This window comes from Hyla sarda, chromosome 1 (assembly GCF_029499605.1).
Source record: "Hyla sarda isolate aHylSar1 chromosome 1, aHylSar1.hap1, whole genome shotgun sequence".
Taxonomy (NCBI): Eukaryota; Metazoa; Chordata; class Amphibia; order Anura; family Hylidae; genus Hyla; species Hyla sarda.
Genome location: NC_079189.1, coordinates 591,623,698 through 591,645,640, shown reverse-complemented (window position 1 = coordinate 591,645,640; position 21,943 = coordinate 591,623,698). Strand labels below are relative to the sequence as shown.

General features: G+C 41.7%; 1 protein-coding gene across 3 annotated transcripts in view; it reads left to right on the top strand.

Moving 5' to 3' along the window:
• WDR70 (WD repeat domain 70) overlaps positions 1 to 21,943 on the top strand; it is a 292,771-nt gene that overhangs the window by 229,640 nt on the left and 41,188 nt on the right. For all 3 annotated transcript variants that reach the window (XM_056546328.1, XM_056546336.1, XM_056546343.1), the window contains exons 14-15: positions 12,915 to 13,015; positions 18,216 to 18,295. In XM_056546328.1, the coding sequence (XP_056402303.1) occupies positions 12,915 to 13,015; positions 18,216 to 18,295 (181 nt within the window). The remainder of the gene's footprint in view (positions 1 to 12,914; positions 13,016 to 18,215; positions 18,296 to 21,943) is intronic.

Sequence of the window (21,943 nt, the reverse complement as noted above, 5' to 3'; positions counted from 1 at the left end):
ATGGTACTCACAGATAGATAAACATATGCAAAATGACAAGTTCCCTTTAAAGGAATTGTACATTAGTTAAAGTCCTTCCCGCATTAGAACATAGAAGAAGCTATCAATTCAGTGAGAACCTATGGAGCTGTTCAGGGGCTGAGCCTGCTCTATATGTGGCGGGTAGCAGTTTTATATTACAGCCGACACCCCTGCAGCTGCCAGCAGTCCAACCTCAACAGTGTAACCTACTAAATGCTGTGGTTAATAGCCCTGCCAGAACTCCATTTGGCACCCCTGCAATGCAATTTTCAGATCTGCTATTACAGCCCAGCATAGGCAGACAGTGCTAGTAGATTGCTTTTATAAATATATTATACAGTTGTATTGCATTGTACAGTATAAGCAGTTGAAATATTTGTGCAAATAAAAACAGACTAAAATGTTTTTAAAAATGTAAATTTTCCCATTCTTAAACTACTTGTTGACACAGGACCACTTGATAGCCAACGTACAGTGATCAGCTCTTTGGATGCCGCTTTCAAAGCAAGCAGCAACATCTAAACAGCCATTTAGATGGGTGCAGCACAATGACAGGGAGGCGATATATTGTCCTGGCAGCCTGAGGCTTCTGTTAGGCCTATGTAGCTGCTTGGGAATATTCTATTGATAGCCTGTGGCAGGCGCTACCAGTATAGTGTAGATGGCATAGATCACTGAGAATTCCCCTGTCGCCTCTAAAAAATATAATGTTAATAATTAAGTGCATAGCTTAAACAAAAATACCAAATGGCAGTATTAGGGTTTTCTGGCCACATCACATAAAAAAATGAAAAGACTGATCAATGCCAAAATGGTACCAATAAAAAATACAGAATATGTTGCAAAAATTAACCGCCATATACTTTAGTAGACAGATTAACAAATCCAGTTGTAGGGGTCGAATTGTAACACATTTTTCTAAAAAGTCTTTACATTTTTGAAAGCAATAACACATGACAGAAACAATACAAAATGAGTATTTTTGTAATTGTACCAATCTGAGGAATACACATAACATGCAAATGTTACCAAACAATGAAGAACCCCCCCCCCCCCCACACACACACACACACTTTAATTTCCATAATTTTTTTTATTTTTCAATTACTCCTTACAAATATTTTTTTACAGTTTTTTTTACAGCCAATTTTATGGAAAAATTAAATGTGAAATTACAAAGTGCAATAGGTTCCGCAAAAAATAATAATAAAAAAAAAAAAATTTAGTTTTCTGTGAGGTCCAAACTATCAAAATATAACCTTATTGATTCCACATGGTAGAGTTAAAGGTAGTGAAATATAGCTTATTCCCTATGCAAAGGATAGGGGATAAGTTATAGATCGTGCGGGGGGGGGGGGTCTGACCGCTGGGAACCCCACGATCTCCTGAACGGGGCCTGGTAGTCTGCTGGAAGGTGGAAGGTGGCGTGCCGGCCCCCGCATGGAGAGGTGGCCAGCATACACTCTCTCCATGTATGCCATAGAGATACATGGAGAGGGCGTTTCGGACGCAGCTTCCTGCGGGGGTCAGAGCGGCCACTTCCGGCAGACTCCCGGGGCCCCGTTCAGGAACTCGTGGGGGTCCCAACGGTAAGACCCCCCCGCGATCTATAACTTCTCCCCTATCCTTTGGATAGGGCATGTTATATTTCACTGCACTATTCCTTTAAAGGAGTACTGTAGTGGAAAAAAACTTATCCCCTTTCCAAAGGATAGTTATAGATCACGGGGGCTCCAACCACTGGGACCCCCCCTCCACAATCTCCTGTACAGGGCCCAGTCAGCAGGAGGCAGGCGTGCCGACACCCGCAAGAAGTTGTGGCCAACACGCCCACTCCATGTTTCTCTATGGGATACATGGAGGAAGCATGTCAGCCACCTCTTCGTGTGGAGGTTGCACGGACGCTTCCTGTGGACTTCTGGGGCCCCGTACAGGAGATGCTTTGGATAGTGGATTATTTGTTTTTTTACTACAGTACTCCTTTAATAAAAAAATTTAAAATACACAAGATTCTCACCAAGCGAGGCTCCAGCCAGCCACACATTTCCTCTGTAGTGACCTCTACAGGACAAATGTAGCAATACATGCTGACCATTCAGATTAATTAGGAGTATAACACCTGGACATGTTGGGTCCACTAGTCAGTATTACAGAGAAGGTCTTTGCTCTGGCACATACAGTGGGGCAAAAAAGTATTTAGTCAGCCACCAATTCTGCAAGTTCTCACACTTAAAAAGATGAGAGAGGCCTGTAATTTTTATCATAGGTATACCTCAACTATGAGAGACATAATGAGACAGAAAACAATCCATAAAATCACATTGTCTGAGTTGTAAAGAATTTATTTGCAAATTATGGTGGAAAATAAGTATATGGTCACCTACAAACAAGCAAGATTTCTGGCTCTCACAGACCTGTAACTTCTTCTTTAAGAGTCTCCTCTGTCTTCCACTCGTTACCTGTATTAATGGCACGTGTTTGAATTTATGAGTATAAAAGACACCTGTCCACAACCTCAGTCACACTCCAAACTCCACTATGGCCAAGACCAATGTGCTATTGAAGGACACCAGAAACAAAATTATAGACCTGCACCAAGCTGGGAAGACTGAATCTTAAATAGGCAAGCAGCAACTGTGGAAGCAATTATTAGAAAATGGAAGACATACAAGACCACTGAAAATCTCTCTCGATCTGGGGCTCCACACAAGATCTCCCCGTGGTGTCAAAATGATCACAAGAACAGGAGCAAAAATCCCAGAACCACACGGGGGGACCTAGTGAATGACATGCAGAGAGCTGGGACCAAAGTAACAAAGGCTACCATCAGTAACACACTACACTGCCAGGGACTCAAATCATGCAGTGCCAGACGTGTCCCCCTGCTTAAGCAAGTACATGTCCGGACCTGTCTGAAGTTTGCTAGAGATCAATTGCATGATCCAGAAGAGGATTGGGAGAATGTCATATGGTCAGATAAAACCAAAGTAGAACTTTTTGGTAAAAACTCAACTCGTCGTGTTTAAAGAAGAATGCTGAGTTGCATCCAAAGAACACCATACCTACTTTGAAGCATGGGGGTGGAAACATCATGCTTTGGGGCTGTTTTTCAGCAAAGGGACCAGGACGATTGATCAGTGTAAAGGAAAGAATGAATGGGGCCATGTATCATGAGATTTTGAGTGAAAACCTCCTCCTATCTGCAAGGGTATTGAAGATGAAACATGGCAGGGTCTTTCAGCATGACAATGATCCTAAAGACACCGCCCGGGCAACAAAGGAGAAGCTTCGTAAGAAGCATTTCAAGGTCCTGGAGTGGCCTAGCCAGTCTCCAGATCTCAACCCCATAGAAAACCTTTGGAGGGAGTTGAAAGTCCATGTTGCCCAGTGACAGCTCCAATACATCACTGCTCTAGAGGAGATCTGCATGGAGTAATGGGCCAAAATACCAGCAACAGTGTGCGAAAACCTTATGAATACTTATAGAAAATGTTTGACCTTGCCAACAAAGGGTATATAACAAAATTTTGAAATAAACTTTTGTTATTGACCAAATACTTATTTTCCACCATAATTTGCAAGTTTTTTTTCTCATTATGTCTGTCATAGTTGAGGTATACCTATGATGAAAATTACAGGCCTCTCTCATCTTTTTAAGTGGGAGAACTTGCACAATTGGTGGCTGACTAAATACTTTTTTGCCCCACTGTTGATGAAAGGCCTAATAGTCATATGATTTCCATATACCCTAATAGAGCGTATGAACATTGGTGCAGGATTAGAAAAACATTGCTTCTTTTTTGGCAGAAACAGAGCAGTACATGCCTACAGGTTGTGTCTGGTAATACATCTCAGCTCCACTACACAGAACGTGAAAGAACTGCAATACCAGACAGAACCTGCAGACAAGTATGGTGCTCTTTTTTTTTTTTTTTAAGAGAAAGCAGCCATATTTTTATAGTTCAATGCCTGCGAGCACCACTGTTGTAGCACTCTGTACAGATCTAAATATAAAAAAGATATGTCCTATTAATGGGGTACTCTGCCGGAAAACATCTTATTCCCTATCCAAAGGGCTGGCAGTGGCGGCGTCTGGAACACGGAAGCTTACAGCTAGCATGTTTGTGACGTCACGCCACGTCCCCTCCATTCACGTCTATTAGAGGGGACCTGGCAGCTAGTACGTAGCCGTCACGCCCCCTCCCATAGACATGAATGGAGGGGGTGTGGCGGCTGTGGTCTCCAGTCATCCGGCACTGAGCAGAGTTTGTTCCGTGCACTGGCAGACTGGGGTGCCGCAGTGAGGATCGCAGGGGTCCCCAGTGGTGAGACCCCCACGATTTGGCATTTTATCCCCTATCCTTTGGATAGCGGATAAGAAGTTTTCTGAAGGAGTACCCCTTTAATGGACAAGATATAGAACATCATCTGCTCTGGAGACTCATAATCCAAATAAATCCCATCTTCTGAGCTGTAGCTGTGTCCGCTCCCTATCATGACGTTCTGTGTGTCACAATGCAGTGGAGACAATCCGCCTGCGCCCGGACAGCTATTTGCTTATATTCCATTAGCTTAGGCTTGTCAAAAGGGGGGTAGAAAAGTCTCTGCGCAAACAGTAGATGTGACCTTGACCGTCTATGAAATTATTTTTTTTTCTAATGCTATTGTTACTGTGTGAAATCGACACAGTGCCATTGTTTTTATTAACCCTTTACATATTTGTGGGATTTCATGAGGAGTAATTCGATATACTGTACATGGCAGATCTTGAAAGCTCTATTCAGAGGTAGGGCACAATTTCCATGTTTAACCCTCAGTTCACTGCCAGCTAAGGGTTTGGGTCAATAGTTATAATTGTGGCCTGGAGCTAAAAAGATCTTGGTTTCTAACTTGATGGATTCTGTGGAGTTTCTTGCATTTACTGCCCATTTGTTTTTTGGTTTCTCAGTGCTGATGGCTTTATGTGGTTTATATTATACCTTAGTACAGTGTTCCCCAATCTTTGGCACTTTAGCTGTTGTAGAACTACAACTGCCATCATGCCCAGACAGCCCATGGGAATTGTAGTGTTGCAGCAGCTGGAGAGCCACCGTTTAGGGACAATTCCTTAGTAGGATCTATGTTCAATTATTTATTCTGCAGATTGTCATGTTGGCTAGCAACCACATGTCTTCCCATTTGAGGCTCTACTATTTTTTAGTAAATGTTACCAAAGGAGTATAAACAGTGACATCATCTGAAGCCATACAGGGGAGAACTTCCTCCTGCTACACACAGCCCAGATAAGTTCAGTGTGAGATGAGCTATGATTGGCTAAGGCTGCACACACACCCCCTTAGCATTTCCTGAGCTTGGATTTCTGCCAGGCCAACAGGAGTCCAAAGTTTGTGCAAGAGATGGAGAGAAATGTGCTCTGGACAAGTAGGGCAGCTTTTTTTAAACACAAATAAAACATAGAAAACGTAATATTTTTTTTTAAACAAAGTACATCAGAAAGATTTTTTTATTTACCATAAGAAGTGCAATAGCAAAAATTAGTCTCAATGAGTGTGCCCATTTAAAGGAAAATTGTCACCCGTTCACCCAATACACCCGGTTATAGTGCAGGTGAACAGGAGACCGCTGAGGGGTCTCTGACGTATATACATACCTGCAGTCCGGCGCCCGGTCCTTATGAAGATCCCTTCTGCACTGAATTGCGTGCTGGAGGCGGGCCCGCCATCTGGATTTGAATATTCATGAGTGCTGATCACATGAGCGCTGGTGCCTACTGTGCGCTCACAAGAACAGCAGCTATGACTATTCAGATTCAGCCGACTGCAGGTATGTATATACGTCAGAGACCCCTCATCGGTCTCCTGTTCACCCGCACTATAATCGGGTGTATTGGGTTTAGTGTGGGTTAACGGGTGACTGTTTTCCTTTAAACTAAACTTAGACTTCCTGTTCTGTCTGTGATGATGAGGAGGAGGCTGTTGGAAATGACCTGTACAGCATTACAGTGATTGGTAACACCAATAGGTGCAAACATTAGGTGGTAACACCAATAGGTGCAAACCTCTTCCACAGGAAAAATATGGTCTGGAGTTGTTCATTGTGTCCATGCCCATGGGCCTTGTTGTAAAGTAGAATACTGAATGCTGTTAAAACAGCCCAGGCAAGTTGGCTGCCCCCATAATAATGTACAAAAAAATGAAAATAAATGTAAAAAAAAATTATAATCAGAAAATAGATTAGGAAAAAAATGTTTCAGTATCTGGTTCTGATCAGTAGAAAGAAAATCTAGGTGATACATTTGAGTTGGCACCTTGTAATAATAATTTTCTTCAGATTTACCAGTATCCTATAAACACCTTGGAGAAAATATTGCACCAAGGCTCTGTTCACACCACCTTTATGGGTTTCCTTTACCACTGAAGCCATTGACTTGGCAATGCGGTGCGTTCATCATCTGGTGCGGTATCCATCATTTTGACGGGAAGAAGAATGTGGTATGTTTAAAATTTTTGTGACATAAATGACAATGGAGACACCGAACAGACCCTCTGGCATTATGGAGTACTCCGGTGGAAACCTTATTTTTTTTTTTTTTTTTTAATCAAGTGGTGCAAGAAAATTAAACAGATTTGTAAATTACTTCTATTAATAAATCTTAATCCTTCCAGTACTTATTAGCTACAGAGGAAATTCTTTTCTTTTTGAAACACAGAACTCTCTGCTGAGATTTCTGTCCATTTTAGGAATTGTCCAGAGTAGGAGAAAATCCCCATAGCAAACATATGCTTCTCTGGACAGTTCCTAAAATGGACAGAGGTGTCAGAGCAAAATATTTTCCTCTGTAGTATTCAGCAGCTAATAAGTACTGGAAGGATTAAGATTTTTTAATAGAAGTAATTTACAAATCTGTTTAACTTTCTGGCACCAGTTGATTTACAAAAAATAAAGGTTTTCACCGGAGTACCGCTTTAATTTCTTTATTCTTTTTCAGACCCCTTACTAAGCAGTTAAAAGCCGGCTCCTAGGTTCGGATTCTTCTCGTGGGGTGTCCTTCCAGTAAGGCCTAAGCTAGGTTTACATTGTATTCCGTCCCGTCTGTCCCTTTCTGGGGCAGTTTTTTTTTTTTTGTCTGAACTATAAAAGTACAACTTTAATTAAACCGCACGGTCAGAGGCGTTACGTAAAAAAAAAAAAAGAAATCCAGAATTGCGTATTTTTGGTCATGTCAAATACCATAAAATGTTTTATCGAGAGATCAAAAAGTCACATCAAAACAAAAATAGCACCGATAAAAACTACCGAACACAGTGCAATAAAATGAGCCCTCATATACAGAAAACTAAACAAATAAATGCCAAGCTGGGAGATTTGGAAAGTGCAGGCACTGCTGAACTACCATAAAGACAGTCTTTCAGAGAGGTATGTTGTGGTGAACGTAGTCGCACACAGTATATGAAATGGCGGTGCTCATTTGTGGAGAGACGTGAACATATGTATACAGTCCAAGAATGCAAAGATGACAAAGGCACTCACCAGTATAATTTTTTTTAAAGTAATAAAATAAAACCTACTGTATATAAATTGGGTATCATTGTAATCATATGGACCTACAAAATAAAGATAATGTGTAATTCTTGCCATAAAATGCAGCGGCATAGAAACGGAAATTTATGATTATAAGTACAATTAGTGGCGCAAAAAACAAGCCTCGTATGGGTCTGTACGTGGAAAATTGAAAACGTTATGAATATTAAAAGGGAAGAAGGAAATGGGTTAAAAAGTGGCCGGTTCGGACAGGTGTCGGAGCCGCCCACTCTCTAATCCGCACGCTAGCTGCAGGACACTTGTCTCGGATCCCCCCTCCAGCAAGCGCTCCCGATGTAGGCTACAGCTTTAGGCCTGCACCATAGCAGAGGACAAAGGTTGCAGGGGTAAGTATAAGTATCACATGACATTTAAAAAAAAGTAATGGTAATTGGTTACAGTGAGTACTTAAAAAAAAAAAGTATGGGTACTCATACTAGATCTTGAAAAAAATGCTATCCGCACATCCCTCTTTCCCAGTAGTACCTTTCTTCTCAAGAGTAAAAGAGTAAAAGTTGGCTCCAGTTGAGAGAAATAACATAGTATGACCTCTGTAAAGGTCATAAAAAATGCCCAGTAGGTTATCCAGTACCATCAGTAGCATCCAGATGAATGGGACAGGTCCTGTCTATTGCTGTCTATAGTCCCTGACTAGGTTCACTTTGCCGTCAGGCTCTGCTATATGGAGCTCTGTCAGCAAGTCGGTCGTAACAATGGAAGTTTAGCAGAGAAAAAAAAAAAAAAAAGTCTCCACTAGACTCCTGTTGTAAACTGCGGGGTCCCGAATAGACCCCATTCAAGTCACTGGCGTTTTTTTAATGTTATTTTTTTTATTCTTGCCACTAGGGCTAAAACTAGTCAATAACTTCCGGTTCTGTACAGACCATTTCCCAGTAATACCTTTCTTCTCAAGAACCCAGTAAAAGGTGATTCCAGTTGAGAGAAATAACACTGGATCCACCATCATTCACAGACCCCCCCCCCCCCTTCCTGTAGATTGACCTCTGTAAAGGTCACAGAGAATACCCAATAGAGTTTCTAATTCACCTAAACGGTACAGGTCCTGTCTATTACTGTCTATAGTCTGCGGGTCCTGCCGTAAAGTATATCACTAAATGCTGTTCTAAACAGCTCAGGCAAGATGGCCGCCTCCATAAAAATTTACAAAAATGAAAGAATAAAAAACAATCACAAAATAAAAAAGAAGATTAGAAAAATTAGTTTCAGTATCTAATCAGGAAAAAAAAAATTAGGCAACAGATTCCCATTAACTTTTGGAATGAAGCCGAGTTCTTAAGCAGAAATCGAAAGCAAAAAAATAAAAACGAAAAATCTAAATTTCTTTTTTTATTGTGCAGTGTTTAAGCGCTGGACTGTAGAGTGTTTTTTTATTTTTTTATAGTGTTCAGCCTTTGATCAGAATGTAAATGAAGACTGTTCCCTTCTTGTATCCAGGCTGGTAGATGTGCGGCCGTCGTCTTATCCTGTCAGAGCGGTGCACGGCTCTAATGACACGGGCCGGCCGCTGCTGTCAGCATATTGTTTACACCCTCACCATCTCCACAGCTGACAGGTCTCTTGTCTCCTCTCCGTGGCTACTCGAACGCAGCAGATGAGACGCACAATTCAAGCAACATGTCCCTGAGCGGCGGGGCAGATATGAAGCCTGGCGTTCCATGAAAGAAAAAGAATTGTTTTTACTATCGCCCAAAAATAGCTTCACTGTTATACATTTTAGCAGAAGCCGGCGGCCCATAGCCTAGACTAGTGTTTCCCAACCAGAGTACCTCAATCTCTTGCAGAACTACAATTCCCAGCATGCCCGGACAGCCTTCTGTTGTCCTGGCATGCTTGGAGTTGTAGTTTTGCAACAGCTGGAGGCACTCTGCTTAGTAAACTCCGGTCTAGACTATGGTATATGTGCAGGGGCGTAGCTAGAAACCACAGGGCCCCGATGCAAAAAATTGTCCTAGCCCCCCTGACGACCTGTTTCCCTAATCCCTGACAACCCCCTTACTCGGCCGCACAACGAGATCACTGACTTAAGTCACTTACAGACAGGGCAGGACTGGGACAAAAAATAGACCCAGACATTTTAGAATAAGCAGCTCATTTTTATAATGGGGGTCCGACTGATGGGACCCCCACCAATCACCTTGGTTAAAGTGGCTCTCCAGATATTGCAAAGCTACAACTCCCATCATGTCTAGAGAGCCTCAGGCATTATGAATGTTGCCGTTTTATAACAGCTGGAGAGCCACAGATTGGGTCAGACAGAATACACAATGATATCAGTGACCTGAGTGACGTCTTCTCTGTTGTCTTTTCTTTTCTTCATCTGGTGCAGACACCAGGACGTCTTCCAGCTCCATCTTCTCTGCAGAGTCTGATGCCAGAACATCATTGGTTTCTTAATTTGTCAGCAGATCCTCATCCTCTGTATAAAGACAATAGTTATTATAATACTGTACCCCCTGAATATAATACTGCCAACCACTGTCCCCTCTAAATATATTATTGCCACACACTGTACTCCTGAATATAATACTACCACACACTCTTCTCCCTGGATATAATAATGCAAACCACTGTGCCCTGAATATAATACTGCCAACCACTGTACCCTCTAAATGTTATTGCCACACACCGTACCCCATGAATATAATCCTGCCACACACAGTGCCCCCTGAATATAATCCTGCCACATACAGTACCCCCTGAATATAATCCTGCCACACACAGTACCCCCTGAATATAATACTGGCAACAACTGTACCCCTGAATATAATTACTGCCACACACTTTACCCCCTGGATAGAATACTGGCAACAACTGTACCCCTGAATATAATACTGCCACACACAGTACCCCCTGAATATAATACTGCCACAAACTGTACCATCTGAATATATTACTGTCACACACTGTACCCTCTAAATATAACACTACACCACACTGTACCCTCTAAATATAATACTGCCACACACTGTCACCTCTGAATATACTACCACACACTGAACCCTCTGAATATAATACTGGTACACACTGTACCCCTTGAATCCCCCACCCCGGACTCCATCCTCAGTCTCCACATCATTCCATCCTTCCCCCTGCACCCCATCCTCAGTCTCCTCATCATTACACCCACTCTGACACTCTTTCTGCTCATCATTGCAATTCTTCTCCTCGGACCCTGTTCCTCATTATTGCAATTACCCCCCGGACCCCGTGCTCATTATTGGAATCACCCCCCGGACCCATGCTCATTATTGGAATAATCCCTAAGACCCCATACTCATTATTGGAATCACCGCCCTCCCCCCCGAACCCCATGCTCATTATTGGAAACACCCCCCGGACCCCATGCTCATTATTGGACTCAGGGCCCCCCAGGCTGTGGGGCCCGGTTGCGATTGTGACCTTTGCAACCTCTATAGCTACGCCACTGTATATGTGTATCATATGTGTATAAATGGGCACTGTCAGATCCAACAACTTTTTCTGTGGTGCTGATGAAAATTAAAGACCTTTCATAATGTAATTGTTTAAAAATGTTTTAATATTTAATAAAGAAAATGGTCCCTGAAAATCCCACCACTAGGGGTCATCATACCTACTGGGACACTAACCAGTCCTGCAGCAGCATCAGGCTTGTCCATGAGTCATGGACGAGAGATGACTTGTGGACATGGCTGCATGAGCAGACACACCAATCACCTCCCAGCACCACACGGAAGGGACACGCCCCCTCCCACCACACACACCAATCACCTCCCACCACCACAAGGGAGCGACATGCCCCCTCCCACCACACACCAATTATCTTCCACCACCACAAGAGAGGGACACGCTCCCTTCCACCACACACCAATCGCCTCCCACCACCACAGGGTAGGGACACACCCCCTCCCACCACACACCAATCACCTCCCACCACCAAAAGTGAGGGACACGCCCCCTCCCACCACACAGCAATCATCTTCCACCACCACAAGAGAGGGACACACCCCCTTCCACCACACACCAATCACCTCCCACCACCACAAGGGAGCGACACACCCCTTCCCACCACACACCAATCACCTTCCACCACCACAAGAGAGGGACACTTCCCCTCCCACCACACACCAATCACCTCCCACCACCACAAGGAGGGACAGGCCGCTTTCCGCCACACACCATTCTCCTTCCACCACCACAAGGGAGGACACGCCCCCTTCCACCGCACACCAATCACCTCCCACCACAAGATAAGGACACGGTGCCTTCCCCTGAGAGGATTTCCAACACTGTTAGCTAATGTAAAGAGGGATTTTTGTTATAAATATAGGTGATAGAGGAATAAAAATTAGATGTACATGGGCAGGATTAGGTACTCAGTAACACATACATTTTTTTTTTTTGTGGCATCTGACAGGTATGCTTTAGTGACATAGTTCATAAGGTTGAAAAAAGACCAGAGTCCATCAGTTAAGTTAGAACTATTAAAATCTTTTCCACCATTGCTCACATGGACGTCCATCCTTCATCCCTTTGGAGAGAGGTGAGTTTTGAATAATTAGAATTTCTCATCTCGCAGCAGGAACACGGACTTCTCTCCCCCGCTGTAGTTCCTGGGGGTCTCCATGGTGTCCGGACATACTGTACCGCGCTGCATTAACTGTCTGGTTTCATTCTATTCATGCTTTTCTGAGTGTTGAGGATACAGTATATCAAGTGCCTAATATAGCCACAAACCTGGTTCTTAGCCATCACATTCTCAGGTTTCTTCTGAGAATTTTGAATTAAAAAAATATATATATTTCTTTCTCCATCCCAAAACCGATGCAATTTGTAAAATGTATCACATTGTATCCTATGTGCCTTTACTTGTATGTCTGCAGAGATCTCTGTGCCCTTATCTCTTCATGGGGTATCTGAAAATAAGAGTTCTAAATCTGACAACCCCTTTAGCTGCGTATCTGCCGGTGATATATAGAGTAATATCAAACCCTCAGAGCTCTGCCTGACATATCAAAGGTTTTTCTAAATAAGAGGGGTCCACTTAAAGAGTTTTTTCAAGAAGGCTTTTTTTTTTAATTATAAGACCCATAAATTGGTCAGGTGGGGACCTTCTCAAGTTTATTTTTATTTTTTACTTTATCCTTTTTGGTTGACAGCTTATAAAGATTAAATAGAAACTGTTGTTAGAGAACCTTTTACAGTGACTTCACGTGTACAGAATCCCATCATTTTTCATCCTTGATATTACAGGTTTGCCATTTGTATTTAGCTGAAAACCGTCTATCATAATATTTTTTGTTTTCTTGCAGAGTGTTGTCCGATGCTTGTGGCATCCCAAGTTGAATCAGATCATGGTGGGCACCAGTAATGGATTAGCCAAAGTTTATTATGATCCAGTCAAGAGCCAGAGGTAGGAAATATCTCATTTGTATTGTTGATTCTGTAGTGGAGAGCTTCCCAAATGTGTTTAGCTCGGGGCGCCCCTTGGAAAAAACATTTTTTAACTTGGCTCCCCTACCGAATAATTTTGGACATAAGTCAAAAATGACTTAAAAGAAGGCAATACCCAATAACTATATACACCCTGTTCCAAATTATTATGCAAATTATATTTTTCTCATTTACTTGAATTATTGATGTAAATAACAGTCAACATAATTCTCATGTTATCATCTATTAAGAGTACAATTAAAATTTTATTGAACAAACCTCCTAATGATAACAGTATGTTTGTTTGTTTTTTTAAATATAAAAAACTTACAATGCACTGTTCCAAATTATTACGCACAGTAACTTTCAAAAAACTTTATAGGTTATAAAGAACTTAAATTGTTATTTGTTGTGTTTGCAGCATATTTACTGAAATCAAAAGCTATTTATTTCAATCAAACTTTTAACAACTTTTTAAACATTTTAACAGGTCACCTTACATTTTAACATAGGACCCCTTATTTGATAGCAGCTTCTCAAGTCTTGCATCCATTGAACTTTTCAGTTTTTGGACAGTTTCTGCTTGAATTTGTTTGCAAGATGTCAGAATAGCCTCCCAGAGCTGCTGTTTGGATGTAAACTGCCTCCCACCCTCATAGATCTTTTGCTTGAGGATGCTTCAAAGGTTCTCAATAGGATTGAGGTCAGGGAAGTATGGAGGCCACACCATGACTTTCTCTCCTTTTGTCCCCATAGCAGCCATTGATGCAGAGGTATTCTTTGCAGCATGAGATGTTGCATTGTCATACATGAAGATGATTTTATTATGTAAAGCGTAGTTCTTCCTTCTGTACCAGGGAAGAAAGTGGTCAGTCAGAAAATCCACATACTTTGCAGAGGTCATCTTTACACCTTCGGGACCCTGAAGGGGCCAACCAGCTCCTTTCCATGATTCTGGCCCAAAACAGGACTCCACTACAGCCTTGCTGACGTTGTAGCCTTGTTGGAACAGGGTGGCCGTCCACCAACCGTCCACTACTCCATCCATCTGGACCATCCAGGGTTGCACGACACTCATCAGTGAACAGGACTGTTTGAAAAGTAGTCTTCATGTATTTTTCTGCCCAATGCAGCAGTTTCTGCTTGTGAGCATTGGTTAGTGGTGGCGGAATAGAAGGTTTATGCACAGTTGCAAGACTCTCGAGGACTCTACACCTTGATGTCCATGGGACTCCAGAGGCACCAGCAGCTTCAAATATCTGTTTGCTGCTATGTAATGGTATTTTAGCAGCTGCTCTCTTGATCCGATGAATGGATCTGGCAGAAATCTTCCTCAATGTGCCTTTATCTGTACGAACCAGTCTGTGCTCTGAATCAGCCACCAATCTCTTAATACTGCGATGATCACGCTTAAGCTTTCGTGAAATATCTAATCTTTTCATACCTCGTCCAAGGCATTAAACTATTTCACTCTTTTCGGCAGCAGAGAGATCCTTTTTATTCCCCGTATTGCTTGAAAATGGTGTCTGCTTAATAATGTGGAACACCCATCTTTAGTCGTTTTTCCTTAAATTGGGCTCACCTGGCAATCTAATTATCCCAGGTGTCAGAGATTGTTTTCAGTGATGAAAAGAGCCCTGAGACACAATGCCATCCATGAGTTAAACTGAAAAACAAAATATTTAATCTTTGTGACACTTAAATATCACTTGCATAATAATTTGGAACAGGGTGTGTATCTGTTGGCTCAGTTAATTACAATGCTGCTATATGCATTTGCTCACAGGTGACGTCTTCTCTTATTTGAGTCAGTCACTTACCCTTTTCTTCCCCTTCTGGCCCAGACCATCATGACGATTTCTTATAGCCCACAACTCTTCACCGCAGCCTCCCCCTTCTCCTCCCCCCCCCCCCTTCATATTGTCATTATGGGGTATTGAATGCAGAACAATAGGGAGAAAATGTGAAAGACTTTCTGAATGCGCAATAGATAGACATGGAAGTTCATGCAGTTAAATAAGTCAATAATGTAAACTTTTGTTGAAATAGAAGACCGCTAAACAAAAAAGAGGAAAAGCTGTAATATTATCAGTATGATCAGTCATTTCTAGACCCATGGATGGACTCTGCCTTGTCATTTATCTAAACACCAAATCTTACAAGTCAAGGGTTAAGACTTTAATTAAAGGCACAAGACCTTTACCCCAACAAGCCTGACCTAACTCAGTCACACAGATTTTATAAAAGTTAGTGGTCAAAGTGAATGGTCATTTGGTGAATCATTGACTTTTATAGTGACCGAGGATGAGGGTTCCTTTCATAGGATCATGCCCCCAGGTCACAGCTCTGTTCTATAGACCAAAAAAGGAGAAGTTGCCATCTAAAGGGTGGAAGGGGTCTACTTTATGGCTGTCAGAGCTGCATGTCTGCTTCTCCTTTCATATATGGACCTTGATTCTTTGCCTTGACTCTGTGGAGAAGCTTAGTCTTGGATCTTGTGCATTGGAGGAGGCTCTGGGGTGATGCAGCAAAGCTGGGGTAGTTTTATAGCTGGGATCTATCTAGCGTTATCATTTAATAAATATTTGCACTAATGTAACACAAGTGTCTGTTCTATTACTGCCTTGTGTCCTGTTTTATTTTCTGTTCTCTGGCTATTTTATGGTGCAGTAAAAGGCCTCTTATCCGGCTGTAAGGAAAAAGTGTCAATGACATAAAACTGCAGAATATTAATGTTTGCAGAGTATTTTCCCATCAAATGAAAAGCTGTGGTAAGGAGTGATGATATTACCCAAACCACAGGCATGTTTACCAGTCGCTGCACTCCCAAACAGAAAATTAGGTTATGCAACCAGCTGTGCTATAAAGAAATATCCCGTACATTCGATCAAGCCGGGCGTGCAGGCTCCTGTGTGGGCAATGTGCAGCCCTGAAAGTAATTATATATAGGTCATCAGTATGTATTTCACGTTTACCACAGGACAACATACAATGAATTTCCATCTTTCATTATCATGTTCAAATTTATGTCTGGATTACTTATTTAATATATCTTTATAGCGGTCAGAATGATGTTTCCTAATACAAAGCGCCAAATCTCCTAAATGGAGATCATATTTAAAGCATACCTGTCATATCCCACAAAAATTAGTTATGTTACTCAGTACCTAATCCTCATTATGTACATTTAAATGTTATTTGTCTTGCACCTATATTTCTCTCACAAATACCTTCTATCTGTTGCTCCCTTGGTTTGTCATTCTGTGCTTTGGAGGGGGTGTATACTCACTCTACATGACTCATCTTCCTTTCTGAGTGCTGGGTCTCTCCATCCAATCACTGCAGGCTGCTTTGTAAGCCCCTCCTGTCTATTTTCATGTCTGATAGGACAGGAGTGAGCACAGAGGAGTGTTAGTTCTGCCTTTACTTCCTTAACTTTCTTTGAGCCTGTGCTTCAGCTTGGACAAAGATGATGCTGCAGCCGGACATGATTATGTTCTTGGTGGTATGGGGACCCCTAGTTTTTTTTTTTTACAATCCATTATTTCTATGAAAAGGAAATAACATTTTCTTATGAAGTATATTAGAAAGGTTAATGTTTTGTCAAGATATACAACATATAAAAAGTTTTTGAATCTGACTGCCCATTTAAAGGTTGCTGCAGCCACCAAGGGGAGCTCAGGAGCTTACTTCATACTGTGTTGTTATTGATTTTAACCCCTTAGCTGCATCTGCTGTACATGCAAAGCAGCGTCCTGCAATACATTAGTGCCGTCCAAACCAATTGAGCCTATTCAGGGCCCCTAGGAAGAATTAAAGGGGTATTCCAGGCAAAACCTTTTTTTATATGTATATCAACTGGCTCCGTAAAGTTAAACATATTTGTAAATTACTTCTATTAAAAAATCTTAATCCTTCCAATAGTTATTAGCTTTTGAAGTTTTCGGTCTAACTGCTCAATGATGATGTCACGTCCCGGGAGCTGTGCATGATGGGAGAATATCCCCATAGGAACTGCACAGCTCCCGGGACGTGAGTCATCAGAGAGCAGTTAGACAGAAAATAACAACTCAACTTCAGAAGCTAATAACTATTGGAAGGATTAAGATTTTTTAATAGAAGTAATTTACAAATCTGTTTATCTTTCCGGAGCCAATTGATATATAAAAAAAAAGTTTTGGCCTGGAATACCCCTTTAAATTGCAATTACAAAAAAGTATTATAAAAAAAAAAAAAAAGAAAAAGAAAATTTTAAAAATATATATATATTTTTTAAATTGAAATCATCCACCTGTTCCCATTTTTTCAGATAAAAGCAATCACAACTTCAAACAGATAAAAGTAATAGCTATTATCATAAGTGCAGAAATGTCTTTAGTATTAAAATAACACTAAGAATGTCTGTTTTTTAAAATCGCACCACATTATTATTATTTTCTGATTCCCACTGAACCTATTTGGCAGTATTTTTTGCATTTCGCCCTGAGTGCCTGCTTTGTGCTAGTGTGCCAGGGTTGTAAGGCTGTTAGAAGGCAAGGAGGGAAAAAAAAATGGAAAAAAAGAAAGAAAATTGGCTTCATCTCCAGGGGGTTAAATGGGCACTGTCATTTTAAAAGGTTTTTTGCATGTTGTAAAGAAATGTCAAAAACTTTGGTTTCTTTGGGTCTTGATATCCAGACCACCACCCGTTGCTAGAAGGAGCCTGAAGAAGTACGCAATAAAGACATTTTCCTTTCAGCTCTTTATCACTATACTAAAGCGTAGGTCTATGACATCTCATGTTACCTGCACAAAGAGCAGAGAGATAAGTGTTCACGCTTCTCCCCACTTGTTATCATGATGGGTCGGGGTCTGAACCCCCAGACCCTGTCTTAATAAAACTTTTGACATATACCTTAGACATGTCAAAAGTATATGAAGTTGACAGCTACACTTTAATCTTGTATGCAATAAGCTCCTGAGCGCCCTCCAGAGGTGGTTACAGGTGTATTTTCTCATTTACTCTCATGTCTATGTAGAGAGTTTGGAGCTATGTGTCAGGAAAACGCAATGTTGATCAATGTAAAGTTATATTATAAAGGTAGTCTGCATACCATTTTGCATCTGTTTAGATTAAACATTGACTTTAAGCTGTCACTCCTTCTGTCATAGATCATTTGTCACTTTTCTCTTTCACTTAGGGGAGCAAAGTTATGTGTTGTGAAGACCAAAAGGAAAGAGCGTCAAGCAGAGACTCTTACTCAGGACTACATTATCACCCGTAAGTAAATACTGTGTGGTGTAAGATCCTGGTATCAAGTGTAATATAGGACTATAAAAATCCCTGCTACAAAGTATGAACAGTATGTAGGGTATGTTCACACAGTTGTTGCATAGTTGTGAATAGACTGTGGGACAACTAGTTGGCTTCTCCTGGTGGCGGCACAGTCATGCTGATTTTTATCTGATAACGCTACATGTGTACAGGGGATTGGGAGCACAGAATCAGAGCTCTGGCTGCTATAAATATAGAGAAAACAATATCATGATGATAAAAAATGGTTAGATAGGTGTCCGCTTCTTCAGTTGTCTGTCTAGACTCCTCCATGAGCATCCAAGCTTGGATCAACTTAGCATGCATGCAGAGGGGTCTGGAGGAAGGACCTAGAGCAGGAACATGCACAGACATTTTGGGGTGCAGGGGCCCAATTGAAAAAATGGGCCATTCACTTACCTTGATATTACTGCTATCAGCAGCAGCATTGTCCAGGACAAAAAGGGCCCTAAAGAGGAGGCATCAAAAGGGCAGGGGGTCAAGCCCCCTTTCTAGTCTGTATGTGCACATCCCTGGTCTGCAGAAGGGGGCAGAAGAATTTGTAGGAGACAGTGAGGTCTGGAGGATTGGGACAGAGGGGTCTGGAGGAGTGGAACAGAGAAGTCTGAAAAGGGTACGGATGAGTCTGCAGGGGGCAGATGAATCTGGAGGAGGAAGAGGGGAGCAGAAGAAATTGGAGTGGTCTGGACAAGTGGAACCATAAGTCTGGATAGGGGACAGAGTAGTCTGGTGCAGAGGGATCTGAAGGAGAAACAGAGGAGCCTGGAAGGGGGACAGAGGAGCCTCGACGGAAGACAGAGGATGGGGCTAAGAGGAACATGAAGGGGAACAGAGGAGCCCAGAGGGAACAAAGTAGTCTGGAGGGGGACAGAGGAATTTGGAGAAGGCATAAAGGAGTCTGGAGGACTCAAAGCAGTTAGGGTGAGGGCAGAGAAGCTCGGAGGAGGGAGACATAGGAGTCTGGACAATATCAGATCGGGATTCTTAGAGCCCACTTGTAAAATTGACTCTGGAGGGCCCACCCTAAAGTTACATGACATTTTTTACTATACTTAACTTAAAGAGTTACTCCGGTGGAAATCAACTGTTTTTTAAATTCAACTGGTGCCAGAAAGTTAAACAGATTTGTAAATTACTTCTATTTAAAAAATGTACTCCTTCAAGTACTTATCAGCTGCTGTATGCTCCAGAGGAAGTTGTGCAGTTCTTTCCAGTCTGACCACAGTGCTCTCTGCTAACACCTCTGTCTATGTCAGGAACTGTCCAGAGCAGGAAAGGTTTGCTATGGTGATTTACTCCTGCTCTGGACAGTTCCTGACATGTACAGAAGTGTCAGCAGAGAGCACTGTGGTCACTGGAGTACTGGAAGGATTAAGATTTTTTTTGATAGAAGTAATTTACAAATCTGTTTTTCTTTCTGGCACCAGTTGATTTAAAAAAAAAAAATTCCACCAAAGTACCCCTTTAAATTACCAAGATGGAATAATACTAAATAATTGCCTTCACTATGCAGCAAAAATACCACAAATTTTCCATGATTTGCACCAAACTGTTTGCGATTTTTGGCACAATTTTGTGAAAATTGCAGCAAAATGCAGACATGTCTCTGTAATATTTAGGGGCCCACAGGGGATCAACATGTTCCCCTTTGGGCCAGTCTGAACCTGTATCTGGAAGAATCATTACAGAGGAGTATGTTGGTAACTTTCTCCCCATTGAGGACCCATACCTAGTCGGCAGAGCTGAGCTTACATGTATAATTTTGGAGGATAACAGTGGGCTGAAGGCGTGGTAGTGTGACAGCTATGTGAAGTTTATGGCCATCTTTATAGGGTACTAGCTGAGTACCTGGCGTTGCTAATCCTTGTTGGGAAGGAAAACCAACAAAGGAGGAAGCTTTTGACCCCGTCCTCATATCCCATCCTCATATCCCATCCTCATATCCCATCCTCATATCTCGACCTCATATCCCATCCTTATGTCTCATTCTTTTGTCCCGTCCTCATATCCCGTCCTCATATTTTGTCCTCATATCCCATCCTCTTATCCTGTCGTCAGGTGGGACTGATTTGTGATGAAGATATTGTAAGCTGAAAATAGAAGGGGACGTGGCTTTGTTGGACTGGGCATGATTAGCAAGCCAGACTGATGCACAAAAAGGGTAGATAATAAAAGGGGTGGGGCTCAAACAGTGGGCTTGTCTTTGTTAGATGGGGTGTGGCATGCAAGCCAGATTGACACATTCACCAGGAGATGCAGAGTGGAGTTTGTGGAGTAAGGTACTGGAAGTCCCATATACTTGCATGAGACTTGAAACAAAAACCCATCTTTTATATAAGGGTGTAGGTAAGGGTTAATTTAACTATCATATATTTTTATTTGACATATAAGTAACATGTGACCAGGTATTATTGAAATATCTCCAGCCGTACGGAAGTTATGTGGGAACATACATTTACCGTAGATTTGCATGGGACTTTAAACAAAAACCCTGACCCTCACAAATGGGGGTAGTTAAGGGTTAAATTGACTATCCTATATTTTAAGTGGACATATAAGTAACATGTGACCAAGTATTATCAAATATCTCCAGCCGTTTGGGAAATATATATTACTGCATAACTTCCATAGACTTGTATGGGACTTTAAACATAAACCGTGACCCTGGCAAATGGGGGTGAGTAAGGGTTAAATCACCTATCCTATGTTTGTTGTTGACATATAAGTAACGTGGCCAAATTTCATGTTAACATCTGTAGTCATTTGGACGTGATGCTGGAACATACACACACATTGAGTTTTATAAATATAGATGTAGGTAGCGCAGCACATGGACCTCTATTTGCCCCGTTCTATAGTAAACTGAACCATGTCTGCCCTTTCTCCATATTCAATGTTTTTGTTCCTGATCTACCATTTAAGTAGAACCATGTGGCTGGGGACCCTCAAAGTCAGAGGACCATTAAGCTAAACAAAATCCAGAAGTGTTTGCCATCCCTAGACCTGGTCTGGATGTACGTGAAATGTAAATTAGCTTGCAGCACAAAACCTATTACATGGTAATTTAATAAAGGTGAAAGGCATGGAACTTCCTGCTGTACAATATAAAGTTCTCATCTATAATGTGGAGCCACATTGTACATCTATAGGGGACAACTGGGAGAATTATATTTTTCTATTCAATTTGATCTCTAACAATAAGGTTAGAAGCGTGCAACCTGAGCCCCCCCATCCGCCTTGCCTACCATTGTTTTCCTTTTATTGCAATTTAATATGGCAGGTAAATGGCGGCGCGCAACATCTTGGCAGGATTTGATAAATGAAAATTGGCAGAAGTTGTGCCATAATAGTAACACATGCTGAGTCGTAGATCAGGATGAAATATATAGCGGAGACCACCCGGCCCTTTCTAGGAAATGTCAGGAACTGGCTGAATCTAAGCTCCATAAAATGACTGCATTGGAGTTTTATAATGTTATTTCTGCTCTGGATAATTTTATCCAAAAAGTTGAATATGTCTCTGCTTAAAGGGGATGTCTGCTTTATTTCACCAAAATATAATAATCTGATTACAGGGTGCCCCTCTACTAAGAG